General features: G+C 42.4%; 2 protein-coding genes and 1 long non-coding RNA gene across 3 annotated transcripts in view; 2 read left to right on the plus strand and 1 right to left on the minus strand.

Moving 5' to 3' along the window:
- Window positions 1-1,428: 1,428 nt before the first annotated feature.
- mxra8b (matrix-remodelling associated 8b) lies at window positions 1,429-11,990 on the plus strand. Its single transcript, XM_080853910.1, has 11 exons — window positions 1,429-1,561; window positions 1,860-2,014; window positions 4,473-4,502; window positions 5,266-5,568; window positions 5,948-6,049; window positions 6,285-6,803; window positions 10,469-10,627; window positions 11,049-11,079; window positions 11,393-11,460; window positions 11,682-11,759; window positions 11,880-11,990. The coding sequence occupies exons 2-11, from the start codon at window positions 1,999-2,001 to the stop codon at window positions 11,903-11,905; spliced, it is 1,332 nt and encodes a 443-aa protein (XP_080710036.1). The 5' UTR covers window positions 1,429-1,561; window positions 1,860-1,998; the 3' UTR covers window positions 11,906-11,990.
- A 288-nt stretch (window positions 11,991-12,278) lies between these two features.
- LOC308377328 lies at window positions 12,279-19,045 on the minus strand. The gene is made up of 3 exons (XR_013968932.1): window positions 18,923-19,045; window positions 18,272-18,387; window positions 12,279-12,406 (listed from the first exon to the last, which is right to left on the minus strand). It is a non-coding gene; the product is annotated as an uncharacterized lncRNA (long non-coding RNA).
- dvl1a (dishevelled segment polarity protein 1a) overlaps window positions 15,129-21,599 on the plus strand; it is a 30,394-nt gene continuing 23,923 nt past the window's right edge. The window contains exon 1 of the mRNA XM_080853908.1: window positions 15,129-15,509. Within this exon, the coding sequence (XP_080710034.1) occupies window positions 15,340-15,509 (170 nt within the window). The 5' untranslated portion in view covers window positions 15,129-15,339. The remainder of the gene's footprint in view (window positions 15,510-21,599) is intronic.

Here is a 21,599-nt window from a genome sequence, read left to right on the forward strand (position 1 = left end):
CTTAGTTGTGACTTCATTAACCACATGTATTTTCGTGTAAGGAACGTGTCTTTTCTTTTTGTTCCAGTAGAGGTCAGCAAAGAGTTGCAAGAATTACGTTTGGGAGCTAGAGTTTACCACCAAAGGGAGACTGTCTCTAGATGCTTCAGTCAGTCACTTAGTTAGTTGTGGACTCTCTGTCCTGCTTGTTCTGTAAAGAATACACCAGGCATTTAAAGTTGTGGGTTTCTTACTATTATGACGCTTACTGATTGGGTTAGCCTTGCTCCAATCACAGCTGTTGAATTTTTCATTGTCCTAGAGCAATTCGGTTTTTAGTATACATTATTAAGTCCTGGCCACATTACACATATTTGAAGAAAGATCCAGAACACACAGCTGGTTTCCAGCAGATCCGGCTTTGCTGTCCAACGAATCCATCTTAAACTATGCTGTCCCCTGATAACCCCTGAGTGGATGAACGTGGTATAGCTTGGTGTGAACTGCCGTAAAAGAATGCTGTAGGTCAAGTTCATGGGGACGAGGGCTTTGAAGTGTATTAGGCAACGTACATCTAAGACCTTCCATCTGGAATTCTAGCGCGCCGACAACATCTGAGATTCCTCAGGAGAAATTGTGCTTTAAGATATGATAAAGAAAATTCTGCTGCATATATTGCAGACTGTAATATGGACTGCTACTGTGAACTTAACTACTTCCAATATGGTCTTACATGACCTGCTGTCTTTTAGATAGGCGTAGGCCTACTTGCTGTTTACTGCTGAAATTAACCGAATTCTTAAACTCAACTGTGCACTAGGTTGGGCCGTGTAAAGGATTTGAGCCAAAGGGATTGTTTGGGAAATATCTCTTTCAAAACCATGTGTATTTTCTACGTATCTGTAACATGATATTTTTAATGCAGCAGACCATTATAATTTATCAGTGTAAATAGCCTACACAAAGTTCGTCTTCGTGAAAACTATAGGCTACTCGTTTGCAGAATGCATCTCTTTGTCTGCAAGAGGCTTCCCTTGGTATCTTCCCGTGCCAGGATTGATGACTTCATAGGTCAATGTCTGCTTTCAGCTCTTTCAGGAACGCATGCGACTGTTTCAGCTCGCTGTTAATTTCATGATAGGAGAGTGTGGCCAAGAGTTGGCTTGTCGTCACTTGTAGACCATTGTAGACCACTGCTCCATGTCACAACTGAAGTTCAGTCTGTTTTCCAGCTACCCCTGCGAAGCTGGATGTAGCCTACTGGCCGAAGTGCAATGCCAGCTGCTCTAAATCCAACTGAAGTTTTTTGGGGGCACCGTAGGCTACGTCTTTAGATGGCTTACTGTTGTGTGTTCACCTTGTTTGGTCCTTCTGATTAAGAGCACATGTTGATATTCAGATTTGAGTTAATTGCCGAAGGGCTTTTTGTAATGACATTGAAACAACAGTAATTTATATTACACTTGAAACTAAGTATAGCCTATAGCTACTATATAACATTGACTACTGGACTACTAATAGATCGGATGGATCAGAGCATCTTCATGTCTAAATCTCAGCCCCATAAACTCCGCAACTATACGTGAGTTGAATGGTTTGTAGTCCTATTTGTTAATAACAGATCTGTAATGTGGTTATGTGAATGTGTCACTCGCACGTCGGAAGAAAGATGTGCGCGTGGCCTATGACATGCGACAGACGGTTGTTAGACTTAGTTTAGTTTAGTCAATTAGTTTATTCTTAAAGTAATATGCCATTAACAAAGATAAGCAGTGTATAAACCCTTCAGTGGGCTGGGCTAGTGTAGAGTTTCAGACTGTAGAGGAGGGGCGTCCAGCGTTTCTAACAGATCGACCCAGACAATGACTTTGTTGTTGCAGGTCGACAAACTTTTCCAGGTGATGCGTGCCATCCTTGGACGGCTGTGACAGTTGCCTGCCGCAAAGCGCATCAGCAGCACCCCAGTGTCGACTTTTATGTGACCATTTTTAGACAGAAAAACGAGGATTTATTCCGACCATGTTTTTTTTACAAGGTAAGTAAATATTGTCTTGTTCAATAAGCTAATGTCAATGTTTTTCTTCGAACATGTGTCGTGTTTTCTCTCTTTTTTTGTCAACCTCTTTCAGTTTGTTCTGATTTGCCATTGTTATATTCTTAAACCTGCTTCCATGCTGTGGAATGGAATCTTGTTTATAGGGCAAATAAACAGGAAAGAGTGATCTGATCCAAAATTCCATAGTTTGGCTTTCAGGTCATGTTAGTTGAACTATTTTCCAACATGTTATTTCTCTTTTGAATTGTTGTATATTGTATTTGTACTATAGATTTGTGTTGTGAGATGTTGAAGGATCCCAGAATGTCTTTGTTGATCTGGGGAGAAACAAAGGAATGTTAGTTATTCCATCACGATCCTTGATTCTTCTAGAATCTAGATGTTCTTTTTTTCTGTGGCTTGAGAGGAAGTCATGGTAGATTCATGTGTTTTGAGTTCTATTCCAATGTGTTTTGCATTAGAGGTAGTCTCTGCAGGATGCTCATGGAGGTGTTGTGCTGAGTTCGCACAAGTCCTCTAGCCTAGTCATTATACAGTTTAATTACCATCCTCTGACCATGTTATTGCTCAGCATGAATCAGTGTGTAGTCATATGGCACTGCTACATAACATCAGACTTCAGAGAGATGATCCCAAAATAAATTGGATGTGTTAGGTAATTTATGAGGACGTTTTATTTGAGTTAGGAAGTTTTGTCAGGGAAAAAGTCACAGAGAGTCCACAAGTCCTTCCATGTTTGGAGAGTGAAGAGACATAACCCAGAGCTCCTCTGGCCTTGAATGCAATGAAGCCTCAGACCATGATCTCAGTAGTGGGTGGTTCTTCTTTTCTTCATATCTGCATGTCTTCTAAAGCAGTACAAATGGTCGTGTCTATATGCTATATAAAAAATTGGGGAAAAAATATGAAGAAAACATTTGACACTCCTGTTTGTTTTCACAGAGTGAATTGTGCTGAGGTGAACTGTATTTTCATGCAACCACAAATTACCCCAAGAAAAATACTGAGGCTAATGCCTCAAAGGTATAGCCTAGTTTTTGAGTGATTTGGGTAATGGTAGTTATTACGTCCTGGAGGTGTTGTTAAGTCTTTAGCAACCATAGAGTCTTTTAAATGTGCCACTCTCTCGCTAAGAAATACTGAGAAGAAAATAACAGGGTGTGGGGATGTCTCTACCACCCCCACCCCCTAAACTTTCTTTGGGAAAGGAGTGAAATATTCCCTGCCTTACAGACCACTGGGCTCTTGTCAAACCGCTCCATGAAAAGCAGCAAGTGGACAGCATTCATGGGTCGATTTAATGGCTCACATTAACTTGCTGTGGTATGAGATATCTATTTGGCAGCGACTATATTGGGAGGGTGGCTTTGGACAGTCTGGTCTCGTAAAAAACAAAGTGGAGTGTCAAGGACTGAAATCGCATGTTACACAGCAGGTTAGGTATGTTCAGTCCTCATCGTCTGATCTCCAAACCATCTGGCCTGTCCGTGCTCAGCCCTGCACCGTAGATCTCTGTAGTGGATCAGATGCGCTGTCACTGCAGATTTTACACATTGACCGCTCGATTGTTCACATGTGTGTTTGATTCCAGTATACCAAATGTTTCCTTGTCCCCGGAGTCCATTTTAAACAGTAAATGTTTACCTCAGTGTGGGAGCTACCATGGATCATTTTGATCAGTTACATTGTCTTGCCAAGAATGATGGACCTTATTTAAGAGCGCTTTGGGGACCTCTGCCCCGGGTAACACAGATGATTCATTAGGAGTGGTGGTGCTAGGAGCTGTAAATGCTGACAGTGTTTCAGATGACGGATTATGAGTTTAACAGAGTTTAGGCCTGCGATGAATGAAGACTGTGTGATATGTGCGTTTTTGTAAGTATCAAACTGACAAATGTGAACTCAACGTACAGTGTCATAAGGTGTGATTAAGTTAAACTTTAAACTCTTAGACTTTAGCTTACTTTTCTTTGTCATGTAGCATTACATGTTCTTCTTTGTCTGAGTCCTCTTCAGCTCTCCTTCATTCATCGGAGCTGTAAAAGCGTTACAGTTATACAAGCAGATGCTGGTTTTCTTTTTGTTGGCCCAGGAGTAGCTCATGAGGCCTGGCTTCGTCCACATCCAGGCTAGGAATAGTACACACACAGACGCTCACTGAAAATAGGCAGTGGGGACAATGGACTGAAATAGAGATTCATTTCCTATGCCGGCATATCTGTGAATTACAAAACTGCAGTTTAATATTCTCTATTACTTTCTTCTTTCCTCAATCAAACTGTTTTAGGGACAGAAGACTTTACTTGACTTCCCCATTTGAAAGAAATAGAGGCCACTGAAGAAGAAAGTAGCACAGGCCTACAGGAAACTGTTGTTGTATATTTTGCTACATTCAGCAATGGTAGTAATTACCCTTTTTCATTTTTTTATTTTGCAGTATTTATTGCCTGCCTGTGGTCGCAGTGTGGTAAGTCTTTTGCCCAACAATGAACAATTACCCCTGTTGGGCCAAATAGTTTTAGTATGGAAAACATGTCTGGACTTAAAGATGACTTAAAGACTTGTTAAATGGCATGCTCATATTTAAGGCTTTTCTCTTGTGATGGCATGTTAAAACACTTGTCTTGAACACTTTCTTATTTATTGTTTTTTATTTGTTAAATGGTGTGTAACCTTTTAAATGGTACTTAAGTTGTTTGATGTGTTCAGGACTGGATTTTGTGTGTGTGCGTGCTTGAGTATATGTCTAGTAGGTCTGTCTTTCTGGTTTGTGTGTGGGTGTGTGCATGTGTCTGTCTGTCTCAGAGTCTCAGCCTGTCTGTGTTTGTGTATCTGTAGCATGTCTGTCTGTCTGTCTCAGAGTCTCAGCCTGTCTGTGTTTGTGTATCTGTAGCATGTCTGTCTGTCTGTCTCAGAGTCTCAGCCTGTCTGTGTTTGTGTATCTGTAGCATGTCTGTCTGTCTGTCTCAGAGTCTCAGCCTGTCTGTGTTTGTGTATCTGTAGCATGTCTGTCTGTCTGTCTCAGAGTCTCAGCCTGTCTGTGTTTGTGTATCTGTAGCATGTCTGTCTGTCTGTCTCAGAGTGTCTCTGTAATGATTTGTGTCTCTGTATTTGTGTATCTGTAACGGGGTGTGTGTGTGCGTGTGTGTGCACGCACACACCTGTCTATCTGTATGTTTCTCTGTATTTGTGTATCTGTAACGGGGTGTGTGTGTGTCCTTATTTCTCAGTATTGGCCCAGATCAAAACTCAGGGCGCTGTTGTTGAGGCTCGTAACATCACACTCCCGGCCGGCTCCAACGCCATGTTGCCGTGCCACAACCAGCGCGTAATGTGGCGGCAGGACGGCCTGCGGGATCGCCAGCGTGTGGTGCACTGGGACCTCTATCGCAGCCACCCTCATGAAGGGGTGGAGCGCGTCCTGGACCTCTTCCCCGGGGGCAGCGAGCGCCTCTATACCAACTACAACAAGGGCCGCGTCACCATCTCCCCTGAAGCTTTCACTGATGGCAACTTCTCACTCATCATCCACAGTATGGCAACGTTATAATTTCTCTCATAAAGGAGTGCTATATACTTATATACTATATAGTTCCTGTTTGTGCCCATAGTTATGAATATTTGTTTAAGTTCTAACCAACTTGCTTTACATACAGAATGGAAGGGGCTTATAAATGAATTAGGTTCTAAAATCTTGGTCTCAGTCAGACATGCCCCTGAAGTAGTAGGTTGCTAGACTGTAAATAATTGCCTTCTACTCTCAAGGTCCAGTCCTTAGTATACTAAGCTGTTTTCTGTAAAGGTAGTTCCTAAATGAGAGTGGATTTCTAATCAAGAATCTTCTCCACAAGTCTGCTTAGCCCTCACAGACCACATGCGGTAGTCATTTACCTAATGTTTGTGCTTGTGTAGATGTGGGGATCAATGACAGAGGTCTTTACACATGCAATCTGCATCACCACTACTGCAACATTCACCAGGCCCTTCAGATGCAGCTCAATGTCACTAAGTCAGGTAAGAAGCCTTCCTCTAAGATTCCCTCCAAGGCCTACTAATTAGTTTTTTTTAATACCATTTCTCTTCATACATTTTCATGATACTGCTACTGGGATAATATAAGCATTGCAAAGGGTTACATCATATGACAGATTGTTGATTATACTGAGATATTCTTCTTATTTTGTCTTCACATTATATTCATTTCATTAATTTAATTTAGTTTAAGAAACGCTGTTTCCTTTTCCCATAGCCCATAAGGAGAAGCGTTTTTGGGACGGTGAGAAGTCTGTGTTTGTGGTCCTGGCGGGGACCACTGTGGTTCTGCCTTGTATGAACCGCCGGCCGCTGTGGATGGAGGGCAACCAGGAGGACCTGCAGCAGGTGGTCCACTGGGACTGGCAGCCTCCGGGCGTCCGTCCAGACAATGCAGAGCGTCTGGTGGACCTCTACGCCTCAGGCGAGGAGAGGAAATACGGCCCGCATTTCCTGCGTGAGAAGATGAACATCACAGCGGATGCCTTCTCGCGGGGAGACTTCTCTCTCAGCATCTCTGACCTGCAGCCGTCGGAGAAGGGCCTGTATGTCTGCCACCTGCACCACCACTACTGCGGCCTGCATGAGAGACGCATCTTCCGCCTCATCGTGGGGTCCCCCGTCCAGCAGCCCCTCCCCACAAGCCCCCAAGAACTACCAGAGGTGCCCATCAACAACAAGCCAACCCACAGCCGCCCTGTTGTTAAGTTGCACCTGGATAATGAGGATGATCCAAGTAAGAGTTGTGTAGTTGTAATGTCTAATCTTTTGTGTCTACTCAGTACAGAGACATGTGCTTTACCACAATGTGTAAGACGCATAGTGGCATGTGTCTTTGTTTCAGTGACTAACTGATGAGACACGTTAACTACAGTTGCTAACCTCTACTCTGATCTTGCTATGTTCAATAACAAAATCAGTCTGCAGTTCAGGTTTGAAAATTGCACTTATTATTTGAAACTTTCCTGATTTCTGCTTTTTTCCCACTCCTCTACCCAGTCTAGTCTTCTGGGGTCTGTAGGGATTGGGGGAGGTGCAGTCTGAGAACTGGGTTGTATTTAGATTTCACTTCAGTCTGTGTGTCTAAGTGCCCTTTCAGTTTCCTTAGCCCACCCACCCCCTCCAAAAAAGAACTGCCCTGTATTTAGGGCAACCGGAGTGGGGGAAAAGATGATGGGGGTTTCTGGTTGGAGTCTGGAATCTGAGTTGCGTAGTCTAAATCCAGACTACCTTCACAAAACCCTTGCATGCAATGGTTCCTTGGGCCAATGTCCTGCATTTTTCTTCCAGCTGGGGCTGGATTGTCTGTGTGTGTGTGTGTGTGTGTGTGTGTGTGTGTGTGTGTGTGTGTGTGTGTGTGTGTGTGTGTGTGTGTGTGTGTGTGTGTGTGTGTGTGTGTGTGTGTGTGTGTGTGTGTGTGTGTTAGTGTGTCTGTGTATGAGAGTGTGTGTGCATGTGAAGTGTCTGCCCTGTCTGATCTGCAGACAATTGAACCACCAGGATAGGAGTTGTGTTTCAGTGGAGAGAGCTTTTCATTCTTCTCCAGTTAAGCAATGTCTTCAACGAAATTCCTCAGATAATATGGCATTTAAGATGTTTTGCAAGTGAGTGAAAGAAGAAGAGAGAGTGGAAGAAGAAGTGAGAGAGAGAAGGAGGAAAGGAGAGAGTGAGACGGAGACACAAAGAGAGAGCATTTAGGAGTTTAAATGATGTGACTTTTGACTTCAGTCTTCCTGCGTTTGGCAGAAGCTGCTTTATCACCATGAGGAGGAAGTGGGGTCTGTCTGACATCTGCTCGGCGGCACATGAAAGGCACACTGCTGGTTATGCTTGGATTCTGACCATTTCACATGCCCCATTTTGGACTTTTTCATCTGAATCTTTAAAGAATCAAAGCTTCCCACTTGTGTGCATTCCATGGCAATGGTGTTGCCTCATTTCTCTTACTTATCTTTGTTCAGGAACTTTCTTATGCGATTTGTTTTGAAGGATAACCACCACAGTTTACAGTACAGTTTGATGACAACCAATGACAACTCCTCGATCAAGTCCTCAATGTCAAAGTGAGAGGGTATTCCTGACCTCCCAGGTGTAGCCTCATGAAGCTGATTGGGGCTCAAGCCATCAGACGTCAGTGCCAACAGGCTGGAGTTGAACCAAGGACATCTCACAACGGCATGTGGTAAACAGGCTCCACCAGATGACTCTGATATATCTGGCCACAGCTTCAAAGAGCTTGGGAGCTAGTAAGTCTTTTAGAGGGCAGACCCTTCAGCGCATCCATCTCCCATTTGATGTGAAATGTCCCAAATAATACCTTGACAACTACTGATCAACTGATTTATTTACATACATTCATTGGCATACATCAGTTAATGATGGGGCATCATGCATTCCTTTGCTATTTGCTATCCTATCTTTTCAATTACTGTTCTTTCTTTGTTTGTCGAAAATCTTTAATGTCTGAGTACAAAGGAGATGTTATTTACAGTGGGGAAAATAAGTATTTGAACCCCTACCGATTTCGCAAGTTTGGCCACTTCCAAAGAAATGTGTGGTCTAGAATTGTAATGGTAGGTGTATTTTAACAGTGAGAAACAGAATATCAACAAAAATTCAGAAAACTGCATTTTACGGCTTTATTTGCATTTGATGCAGAAATTAAGTATTTGAACCCCCAAGCAAACAGCAAGAATTCTGGCTCCCAATGACCAGTTTTGTGCCCAAGAAGCACACAGATTAGTCCTCATTAGGTCTAACAAGGTACACCTGATCTCAACTGGTGATATGTATAAAAGAAACCTGTCCAAAGAATCATATTCACACCTTCAACCTCACCACCATGGGCAAGACCAAAGAGCTGTCCAAGGACGTCAGAGATAAGATTGTAGACCTGCACAAGGCTGGAATGGGCTACAAAACCATCGGCAAGCAGCTTGGTGAGAAGCAGACAACTATCGATTATTCGTAAATGGAAGCAACACCAAACAACTGTCAATCGCTCTAGGTCTGGGGCTCCATGCAAGTTATCCCCTCGTGTGGTATCGGTGATCATCTGAAAGGTGCAGAATAACCCCAGAACTACACAGGGGGAGCTTGTGAATGATCTCAAGGCAGCTGGGACCCTAGTCACCAAGAAAACCATTGGCAACACACTACGCCATACATTTTTGAAGTTCTGCAGCACTCGCAAGGTCCCCCTGGTCAAGGAAACACATGTACAGGGCCGTCTGAAGTTTGCCAATGGACACTTGAGTGATTCAGGATGTGGTCAGATGAGACCAAAATCAAGCTCTTTGGCATCAACTCGACTTGCCGGGTTTGGAGGGGGAAGAATGCTGAATATGACCCCAAGAACACCATCCCCACCATCAAGCATGGAGGTGGAAACATTATGCCTTGGGCTGTTTCTCTGTCAAGGGTACAGGACAACTCCACCGCATCGAGGGGACTATGGATGGGGCCATGTAACGTGGAATATACCTCATTCCCTCATTCCCTCCCATTGATAAAGCAACCTTAAGGATTTGGAGAGGATCTGCAAAGAGGAGTGGACCAAAATCCCTCCTGAGATGTGTGTAAACCTGGTGACCAACTACAAGAAACGTCTGATGTCTGTGCTTGCCAACAAGGGTTATTCCACCAGGTACTAAATCATGTTTTGCTAGGGGTTCAAATACTTTTTTTCTGCATCAAATGCAAATAAAGTCATAAATGTTATAAAATGCAGTTTTCTGGATTTTTTTTGTTGATATTCTGTTACAATACAGACTCTCTGAAGCCTTAACTATCCAGGCAAAGCAAGCAACAAATGCCATACTCATATGTTCCAGTGGCTTCATATCACAGGCTAGGGAAATTCAGTCTTGTTTGTGCGAGCGACTATAAGCTATGAACTATGACTTTGACTGCAAATACTGACTCTTTTGGGATAATATAAACAAATGGAAAAGTTTTTACCAGTCTGCCTGACCTAACCACAGACTAAAAGCCATGTTTTTTTTTTTCGCCTCTCTTCCAGGAAAAAAAATTGCTGCTGGATGACATCAAGTCTGGAACTCATTAGAGCTAAAAAGCACTCTAACATGTAAACTGCTGTTCTCCTCTCACTCCGAGACAGACAGAGAGAGAGAGAGAGAGAGAGAGAGAGAGAGAGAGAGAGAGAGAGAGAGAGAAGGAGAGAGATAAAGGAAGGATGTGAGAGAGATGGAGTGGAGGGATAGGGGGATGTTTTAGTTTTTTTAAGTAAAATCCTGTTATCTTAATTTCACTCTCAGTATCTTTTAGTTCCTTTTTCCCCCATCTTTTCCACTATCGTACAGACTACGACAAATTGCTGTAACTCATTAGGTTTGGATCGGTCTTCTGAAACTGTCTCCCTCTTGTTTATTTACTTCTCAGAAACGAACCTGGTGGAGACGGCGCGAGTTTTCAATGTCATCGTTCCAGAGCCACGCAGTCACTTCCTCAACCAGCTGGGCTACGTCTTGGCCATCTTCCTCCTGCTCACTCTCATTGTTGCCGCGGTGATCCTGCTCACGCGGAGCCGCAGGAAGAGAGGTACTATAGGAACCCAACGGGAGTGGAGCGTGTTTGCAGATCTGTGTTGACATGTTTGTAAAAGCAAACACGAATGCAAAGTGTCTGTTTATATTCAGAATGAATGGCTCCTTCTGTGGTGCTAAATCTGTTTTTGATGTCCCCCATATATAATTATGTTCCTCCTCCCCTATGATTGAGTCACACTGAATTTTAACAGCCAATAAAATGAAACATAAATACAAAATACTAAATTAGCTTTTTTACCAGTTACTGAGGAGCTTTGCAAACAGTGTTTATAAGACAGACTAGCTGAAGACCGGCTAACACAAGGGAAAAAGTGTATGTTTTTTGCTCATTTTATATTTTCCTAGTGCAAAAACAGTTATAGACTTTTGTTTTCTCAGACATTATCAAAAATCTACCTATGTGTTTATTTCAGAGCTGGAGTATGATATAAGTAGATCTGAACGGTAAGAACTTGATTGCCCTTACTGCACATAACATTCATATATAATTTGTATCAATACATTACATTTCATATGACATCTATTATCATAAGTTATACATCCTTTATTAAATCAATACTGTTCCCTACAAGAAGTTTAATATCACAAATTGAGCCACAGTTAAACTCACCTTTTTAGTGGTATACATGCACTACGTACACATACTGATACATGACTGAATTATATTTGGCTAAATGAAGAATGTTCATGACACACTAAAACTCTTAGAGAGTAATTTGTAATGAATGTGTAATAACTGCTCCATTTGTTTATGTAGGCTGCAAAGGACAGCTATTGAGATGGAGCCCACTGGACAAAAGAACTGCAATCAGGATGACATCAGGGGTGAGAGACATTTAGTTAGCATTATTATTTAAGAAAGCTCTTAGTCCATGTGTGGGACAGGTCTCATCAGAGGGTGTGCTGCTCTTCAGACTCTGGCTTCCTTCATACCTCCGATGTATGATTGTGCTTAGAGCTATATTTGATCTCCCTCAGATGGATCCTTTAGAAGTACTGCCAGACAGAAACCCCATATTAAAGCAAACTATGCTTTGTTGTTACAGACTACAAGAACAACATAATGAAGGAGCAGGCAGAGACGTCCTATGCTTCTTCCTCAAGAGTCATAGACCTCAATAAAGGTAAAAGCCATCTCTATGATCAAGTTATTAAATGATAAGAAGGAAAAAAACACACATTAGGCTTTGTTTTTTTTTAATTTACTTTATCGTTCCTCTGGCGTTTGTCTTGTACATTTGAAGAAATGGAGAAGATGTCATGGAAGTGAGGTGCTGCCTGATAGGCTGCTGGCTGGCCCAGAGCGAATGGAAATGGCGATGAGACGACAACCAATCAGAATGCTGGGAGACTCACGGATCAAGCCATAAAGGAGGTGTTGCCATTGTGTCTGCTGTTCAATAAGCTTCATGCTACCAACTTTTCTTTTTTTCTGATACCTTTGTACTATGTTTATCACTGCTAAAGCTATATATTCATTTAGGATATTGTATGCTTTAGGTCGTAGTGTCATACATTGACATTAGTGGTCAAGCTCGCATTAATAGCCACTCGACGAGATGGATATCAATACACTGTGTACTTGTTAGTATGCTTTTTTTTGTAACGTTTCAGTTTTTTTCCGCATTCAAAAAGAAATAAAAGGGAAGCTGTTGATGATGGACAATGATCGGGGACTTAAAAGGGGACGTTCTGTCTTTCAAGCTGCATTCATGTTGCATGAGGCTCTGGTACTCTGCATAATGTTGCCCAGTCCTGATCCTTGGGCGATCTTTAAGACACAAAAGAGAAGGGGCTGTCAACGAAGAGAGGCATTGTATTTCTCAGGAATTCACTTGCAAACCAGAACGTGTGTGTGTGTGTGTGTGTGTGTGTGTGTGTGTGTGTGTGTGTGTGTGTGTGTGTGTGTGTGTGTGTGTGTGTGTGTGTGTGCGCGCGTGTGCGCACGTGTGCGCGCATGTACGCGTGTGTGTGTCTTTCTCTCTTGCATTGGTAGGGTGAACAAGCAGAGAGGGTGCTTTCATTCCTATTATCACTGTATGTTTCGGGGTGCAAGTTCAGCTCATAACTGATTGCATAACTCTTAGCAACTTTTTTATGAGAATGGTCAGATCAGATGGGAATAGCTGTAACCACCCTCACCACTGTTTGGGTCTGCTGTTTAATGAGTTGGAGTTGGGAAATGTCCTGTGTGATGCCAAGTCCAGGACCAGCCTTCAAATGTCACAGTACCTAAGCTGATGACCATAGCTTCACAACAGATGAAATGATCTTGACATATTCAGTGATATTTTTCGATCATGGTCCAGTTTAATTTAGTTATTTTGAACATTTCCTAAAACTGTTCCCTAAATGTATTTGTTTCTGTCAGGGGGAAAAATGCATGGTATTGGCATGCATGTGGCATTTGATGGCAGCAGACTTCAAACCATCAGTTAGGAGTGAAATTAAAGCAAGTCCATGTAGACAAGCCAGATTTGTACAGACATCTAAAGAACATGACCCTAATCTCAAAGATAAGCCTTTGCACATATAATGCTGTACATAAGGACAAAGAAGTATCATTTCGGTGAGATTACTTGCTTTTAGCTTCAAGGATGATATATCATGCAATATATTGTTATTAATCATTTGTACTTGATCTTTTTCCTTTCCTTCATTTTCCCTTTTTTGATTTTTTCATCTCATCATAAATACTGTTTGATTACATCGCACTATGTATTTTGTATCAGTTTACTACTTCAGTGGGCGTCCTTATAGTAGAGAGCAAAAGACAGAGTTAATGCCTTATTGGTTTCATATTTAGGCCAGCATAATACTACGGTGTTTGCCTAGAATCCTTCTTATTCTTTTGTATTTGATATAAACGTTTCAGGTTATTCCTTATTGGCTGTCTCTGTATTTTAGTGTATTTTGCCAACATTTATGTCTCATGTTTGTTGTCAGTGTTGGGAGGAAGAGAAATGTCAAATATTCAGCTAACACCTTTTATATGCCATTTAAAAATAAAAACAAGTCATGTAATTCATGTGTATGTGTACATTGCTAAAATATATAGGCTCTGGCATGTGTTAATAGATTTGGTAAGAGACAGTTAAATGTTTAAATCGTGTAAAAGCTATTTCAGGATGCTTAAATAGTTTACGGCGCGGTTTATAAAGAAGGGTTCTCTGGATAAAGCTGTTTGCTAAATTAAGTTCTTTTTACAGCTCTACTGAGAATCTTCTCTTTCAGAGAGGGCAAAGAAGATGTTTGTTTCTAAAATCCATATTTTATATGGTTGATATCACTACCACAGAAAAGCCTTTACTCCACAAGGAAATTCAACAATAGTCTGCTGTCCTCTGTCTCCTACTTCCTCTTGGGGCAATTGTTGTGAAAACAGACACGTTTTCCATTATTCCAGCCAATATGTTTAACTTAAAATGCCATGCGTGGGTTGGTTTGTTCAGGAATGGGTTTATGTTGGCATGCACCCTCTGAGATAAAAACGGACCCTAGTGTTAGCCAATTGCAAATCCAACACCTTTTAAACAAATAATTAAACCCAATGTTTAATTTAAAGTCTCACTTGTGTGCATGAGCAATCCAATTATCAGTTGAAATAGCAAAACTTCTTAAATTACATCAATATCACGATCAGCACGATGTACCAGCGTGGTTTCCTACAGAAGAATATCAGAGAAAGTCTTCTGTGAATTCATCAGCCCCCTGCTGTGCAAGCAGGCTAAGCTTAAAATCTCATGGTGCCATTCATTTTTTCACGTTACCCATAACAACCGCCAAATGTGTCATAACAATATAATGCAAGAGAAATTACAAGGATAAAGTCGATGGATATAATGTGCTGGAGAATTAATAATGTGTAAAGTCTAGGTGCCATACATACAAATAAAATTACAGTAGATTTGAATACAGGCAATATGATCAATATAAATGTGAGACTTTTACATAGACCTTTATACACACAAAATTTGGGGATGGCCTGGGACTGCCCTCTGCTGTTTAAAGCGTGGATTAAAACATCAAAAGGTGAAGACAATTCACTGTATCTTAGCCTAGTTTATTTTTGTTTCTTTGGTTAAATAAATGGAAGCAGGCCTATAATCATAGACTGCATTTATTGTCTGATGTCTTCACTACTATATAACTCCCTCCTCTAAGGTAGATGCTTCTCCTAGTCAAGTTTACAGGAGGCTCTAGGCATAAGGCTGTAAATCTAAATTTTATTCATTATGCTTATTTTTGTTATTGATCTTTTTCAAACAGCCAAACAGCTACTTTCTAAGAACGTTTACTTGCTTCCAGGATAGCTCATTATTAGGCTATTCTTTTGATTACAAATAAGGACATTTCAATTGACTATGTCGATAACAAAGCACATCGCTAGGTGGCAGAACGTCCTTGAGAAACAAGTGGGGAAATGTTCCAAACTCAATGTAGCTGGGATGTGAACCGTCCCTTCCTGTTTGACTGCCGACCGAGCCACCGTATTGAGAGGCACAACGAAGCCGCAATAGACTCGACAATGCCTGGGACTGAATATGCTGTCAAAGACGGGATTATTTGTTTTCCGACGTGATCTTGACAGTTATACATGTTGACATGTTTGATTTGCGATATTTACTCGATAGATAGCTAGGCTATATTTTACATTTTGCTGTCACTGTCCGTGTTCCCTCTGATTGTCCTATTCACATTCTCATGGCGGAGACTAAAATTATATACCATATCGACGAGGAGGAGACTCCTTATTTAGTGAAACTGTCGGTTCCTCCTGAGAAAGTCACGTTGGCAGATTTCAAAAATGTCCTCAACAATCGTCCAGTCAACAGCTACAAATTCTTCTTTAAATCTATGGACCAGGATTTTGGGTAAGTCTAACACTTCGATTTAAATCCACCTCGGTGTGTTCCTTTATAAAGGCTACACCTTTGTTAATCGCATATAATGACAACCCGAATGACAAAGACATATCCTGATCATGACTCCATTTCGTCTAAAGCCTATACAGTGGTTGGCACCTGCTCTGTGTTTGCGCATTCTGGCTCGCTTAGCTTTGATTCTTATCAGCCTGTCTCAAACCCTACAGGAAACATATCACGGTTGTGCCAATTGGTCATGCAGGCTACATAAATATAGTTATCTCTGTGGATTCGGAACAGAATTCGTGTTGCACAACCACCCTCATGAATTCATTAAACATTAGCTACATACTTCACAGATAGGATATCTTTACCACCTAACACCTCGAGTTTGACGTCGGGAGCACGGGTCAGTAAAATGAGAGAAAAGAGTGAAAAGTCTATTGACTTAATTAGTAGGCTAGCCTTGCTTATAATTTCGATAGCTGATTTGTTTAACTATGTTGTTGCATTGGCATTAGGCTACATGGAACAATGTAGGTATTTAGATAGTTATTGTAGCCTACCACATGTCTTTTTAGAGGTAGTCTGTTATTTCTTGAGAATTGTCACAATGCGTCCATACATCTCATGTAGAATACCCAGTAGGCTACCCAGCCGATAGCAGTGTAGTGCAGCAAAGCCTAGCCCATGTATTGGATTTTTTTAAGTTACAATATTTAATTTCTCATAGTACACAAGAACGTAGTCACAAACAGACACACACACACACACACACACACACACACACACACACACACACACACACACACACACACACACTCACACATATGGGGCGGGGGGGCTACTCATAAATAGTTGTTAATTGGTGGTGTGACTGTGAACAACAACACTACGGCGTCACTCTTTTAGCAAAGCACTCACAGTCTGATTATGAACTTGCAGGCTGACATGTGCAAAGAATCACTTTCACTTCTGTCTCCGCTGTTGGACATTTGCCATTTGTCTGGTGGCGATCTTAGGCCGCATATCAACGGAAATGCCCAGAGTGAAAATATGGCTGCCCGGGAAACGAGCTCCGCCTCTTGGTACTGAATGCCGAGGAGCTGTCAACCCGTGCTGATACTGTCTAATTAGGCTCCCCTCAAATCTCTGTCCCTACTGCGGTCAGTGTCCTCAAAACTCCATATATCTCAAGATGTGTTTCAAAGAAATAATGTGTTAACTCTAAACAATTAACTTGTTTTACGAGGTACTAATTGTCCATTTTGCAATGCCTTGGACAGTAAACATACTGAAAGAAATGCAGATTTGATAGCCTCATGCTGCCAAATAATATCTTAGCTTGGTGATATACACCAGTGCCAAGCTACAAATGTAAGCATAAGTGAAGAAATTGTAAGGGTGTATGTAGAATTAGATAAGACAGTGGCTGTTAGACTTGGCTATGTGTCTCTCATATAATATTGTCGTCAATTTGTCTTTCAGCACTGCAGTGTCACCTAACAGGTTTATTGAGAGAATGATCAGCAGCAAAGTGGTTGTTGAGGTCTTTGATGGATATGTTTTGACCTCTCCCTCCCTGCAATCAGTAGGTTTTGAATAGCTCCAGGGTCATAGATCAGCTGGTTTGGGGATCACTCGTTAGAGATGTCCCTCTCTTCCTGTCTGTGTGCGACAAGTGTACACCCCCCCCCCCCCCACACACACACACACACACACACATGGACACAAAAGTAGAAGCACAAGCAAGTCTCCTTTTTCATCTTTTGGTCTATTGAGCTGCGTTTGAAGCTGCAGGAACCGTTTTCTTGATTTCTCAGCTGCTCTGCGGTGTGATGTTTAAACAAAAAAAAAAAAGTCATCACTTCTTTGAATGAGATCCTTTTAACAAGGAGTGTTCTTGAGAGTGGGAAAGTAAGAGAGAGAAAGAGAAAGCTTGGCAGCCAAATCACACACTAATACACAAACTTAACAGACTTCACATAATGGCATCTCAACGTGACCTTGAGGGGGAACTGGATTTTCCTGGTATGGTGGCGCTGCTCAGAGCGGCCCCAGCAGCTCTTTCCGGCCCTGCCTAACACACACGGTGACCAAGACTGAGCCCCAGGTGATAGAGAATCTGATTATATAAACAAACATGTTTGTTCTTCAAAGTCAGACCTGGGCTTGGGAAGGTTGCACTGAGGGAGATGATGCATGTGTGTGTTTTTGTGTTTTTTTTTGTGCTTGACAGAGTATTTGTTTGGATGCAGGAGACGAGTGAAAGGGCACGTGAGCGTGAGCTGTATGGCCTCATCTGGCGTGTTCTACTCCAGGCAGTAAACCCAAGCTCTTTCATTTAATGTAGATATTTTTGTGTTACTTGCATAATAGGCCATTTATTACTGCACACTGTCACTCTGACCTGAATTCTTTGTTTTAGCCTTGTGCACTTTGGCTACACCGTCTCAAAAAGTCATGGCAATTATTTCAACATTCTTTGTTGTGTTTGTTCAGGCTCTTCACTGTGAAAACCAAGTATGGTCCCACATACCTGTGTATTTACATAGTAACTACTCACATCGGTTCTAACCTTTGCAGAAACAAATTGCTACATGGTCTGACTAATTGTTTGGGCCCTTGTAGTTTCCACTTCTGCTTTCAGTACCATGTGCATTCCCTGGAATGTTGTGTCACGAGTGAAGTTCCACTATTTACCCTTGCACTATGCGCAGGGTGCTAGGCAAATAGGAAGCCTTTAAAGACAGTTGAAGTAGCCTACTTACTCTGTGTCTTCTGTGTTGATATGAAACAGTTTGGTTTCCCCTCTGTTTTCTGTGCATTTAGGGTTGAACTTTTAGACCCAGTGACCAAAGTCCTGCCAGTTCTGCTTGTGGGAGCTCTGTGGGTATATTATCCAACCATAAGTAGTACGGCACACTTAGCCTGGTCATAAATAAACATCACTAATCCCCAGCAACTACAAACATATGCTATGATGTTGCTATATGTCCAGCCACCAAGCGATCTTCTGCAAATCTTATGTCATTATCCAGTGAAATCTTTTAATACCCGGCTAAAGCTTCTAGCTTTAAAAAGTAAGAGTAATGTCAGTAATGTCAGGCCCCCAAGCACATGTCTCAATTTAAATGCTGTGTCACTTGTTGACCTGGAGGTCAACGTGTCTCTGTCCCAGAGAGACTTATCCGGTTTGCATTCAGCAGACAAAACAACATGTGTGGATTAAAGATTTGTGGAGTTTACAGAGAAAACATCTATGTGGGGAGAGGAGTGCTGAGAGAGCACGATTAGCTACTTGGTTAATACTTTATTATTCTGTTATGGAAATACTATTTAAGTAAACAATTGTGGCAAGGATGTAATTTATCAATCTGCTGTTATTTGTTTAAACTAAAATGGATTTGGTGGTAGCCTACCTTATTCGGTTAAACGGAAGGGTTGTAAACAAATCCTCCCAACAGGGCTACCAGACTCTTCCTGATCTTTATGCCCACGAGACCACATTTAGATAGAGCCACAACCCAGTTAGAGGCCTGGGCTCTGTTGTGCTTGTCACGGCCCCCGAGTGTCTGACGGACAGCCAGTACTCAGGCACGGACGGCTGGTGTGTTTGTGTTTGGAGTTGATTATTAGTGAGGGGGTGTCTGTCTGTGGCGGGTTAGCATTAGCATCTGGCTCAGCCCCGGCCCAGCTGCTGGACTCGTATGGCAGGATATCCCAAAAATAGATAAGCAGAAACACTAGGGGGACTGGGCTTGTCATTACAAGGTGGGAACACCCCTATGAGGGGGCCTCGCTAAGGCTTTAAAGAGGCTACTGAAGTGTTCAGTTTCCCAAGACCGACTTCTGCAAAAATGTATATTTTCAGGCCAGATGGACTTTATATAGTTATGTATGGATGTTCAGTGTAGGAACATATGATATGTTAATAACATACTTCATAATACTCAGTATTTGCCAAAGTATAACCAGGTTAGTATTTTGTTTGTTTGTTTTGCTCTTTGGCTCAATGCAGTTGAAGTCACACAGTGAAGCTGATTTCCCATTGGAAGGAATTGCATTGTCACAATGCTGTGCCATTATTGCCTCTGTAAGGTGGCACGAAAACAAGCCAGCCAGCGTGAAAATAAACCATAGCTGGGGAATGTTTTGATAATTCTATTAAAGACTGATTTAAGAGGATATAACTTGCACTCTGGTGCTGCCAATTGACCAGAACAAGCAACATTTGCTGACATCTACAGTGTGGTATTTAAAAAAAAAAAACACATATTCCATTTACAGTAACAATAGAACTGAACACAGACATACTGTTGCAAAGACAAAGACCAGCAGTCCCATCTCAGATACTGCATTCAGATAGCAATGTTTAAAGTGAAAGTTTTTGTTCTAAAAACAGTTTTTTCTTTATCTCTATTGAATGGCATTTCAAACTGGTTTAGAACACACCCATCAACTGTGTTTGCATTTGCTTGCCCTTGCTTGTTTACATATTCTTAATGCGGCAGCTAGAGCTCTTCAGAATTCTAGCAGTGAACCGTCCCTCTGTCACAGGCATTCGTCCTAGTCCCCTCATGTTGCCAACACAACATGTCTTAGCCCTTTCAGTTCCCTTGTGCTGCTTGGCTCTCCCTCTTCCTCTCTCTCTCTCTCTCTCTTTTTCTCTCTCTCTCTCCAAGACCCGAGCACTTCCTAGAGTTACACCCCAGCTTCCTGTCGAAGGTTTTGTTTTCTGGAACAGGCCACAGCCTCCTCCTTGTTTGTCAGCAGCTCTGGCCACAAGACTGTGTTATCACTTTCCTCCGATCGCTCCACTCCCACAGACGCCATCTCCCAGCCCTGCCAGGTCAACTGACCTGGAAGCTCTGGAATATCAGAACTCGGCGAGAGGCGTGTGTGCGTGGAGGATTTACACACTCTCAAGTGCTTCTCTTGGTCTCTTTCTCTGTCATTTCCTCAGCTTGTGGAAGAATTATGGAACTGTTTTCTCTCACTCCCCCCTCCCTCTCTCTCTCTCTCCTGCTCTCTGAATGGCGCTGGTTCTGTGGTGGCGCTCCACATATCTGTGCCCACAGCTGAGAGTAGTTCACTGGGGAGACGTTGTGCCGTGGGCTCGCCCCACCCCGTCCCGGTCCACTGTTCCTGCTCATTTCACCCATTTGTTTAGAAGTTGGAGGCATTAACTTTAAAAGAATTGTGCTCATTAGAATAAAAACAGATGGTTGACTCTGAGCTACAGAAGGGAAGGATTTTGTTTTGATATCCTGAATGGAGAACTCACAGGCCTCTGGGTTGTTTGTACAGGAATATTTGCAGCGTGAGATAGGCACTCCTCATGAGCTCCCGCTACCTTTCAGACCTCACGTCTGTGTTTGTGTCACTTCTGGCAGGAGTGCCGTATGATTCACTGCCTCTCCCTAACCCTCACAGCCTCACAGTGTCAGTCTCACTTCCACTGCGCACAGGAAATCTCTCCCTCTCTCTCTCTCTCTCTCTGTCTCTCTCTCTCTCTCTCTGTCTCTCGCTCTCTCTCTCTCTCTCTCTATCTTTCTCTCTCCCACTTTGTCTCTCTCCCAAATTCAAATTTGCTTTATGAGCAGTTTTGCCAAAGCACAAAGCACAAGAACAAAGTATGTTTTTAAAAGGCAGAAGATACAGTAATATGAGAGGGAATATCTCCCCCTCTCTCTATCTCCCCCCCCCCTCTCTCTCTCTCTCTCGCCCTCTCTTCCTCTCTCTCTCTCTCTCTTTTGCTAGCTGGCTATTAGATGCTTCCGTGTTTATCTGTAAAAGAGTGGAGCTGTTCAGATACAAAGCCTCACTATCGTTTAAAGTTTTAATTACAGAAATGAATTGCAGGTCTCTAGTTAGTTGAGAGCAGATGCTCATCCCAGTATGGGGTCCCATCATGCATCTGTGCTCCTCTCCCTGTCCTGCTGCAGCAGCATGGGGCTTCCTTCCCCATGGGACCCCTAGCGCCGCCCGTCTGACACCTCTCACTGCACTTGGCTAGCTCAGCACACCTGATTAGGCTCGACAGCGGGATCCCCATTCACCTAATTAGGTCAGTCAGGTGTGTTGGCGTAGATTACT

The sequence above is a fragment of the Sprattus sprattus genome (genome assembly GCF_963457725.1).
Source record: "Sprattus sprattus genome assembly, chromosome: 16".
Lineage (NCBI taxonomy): Eukaryota > Metazoa > Chordata > Actinopteri > Clupeiformes > Clupeidae > Sprattus > Sprattus sprattus.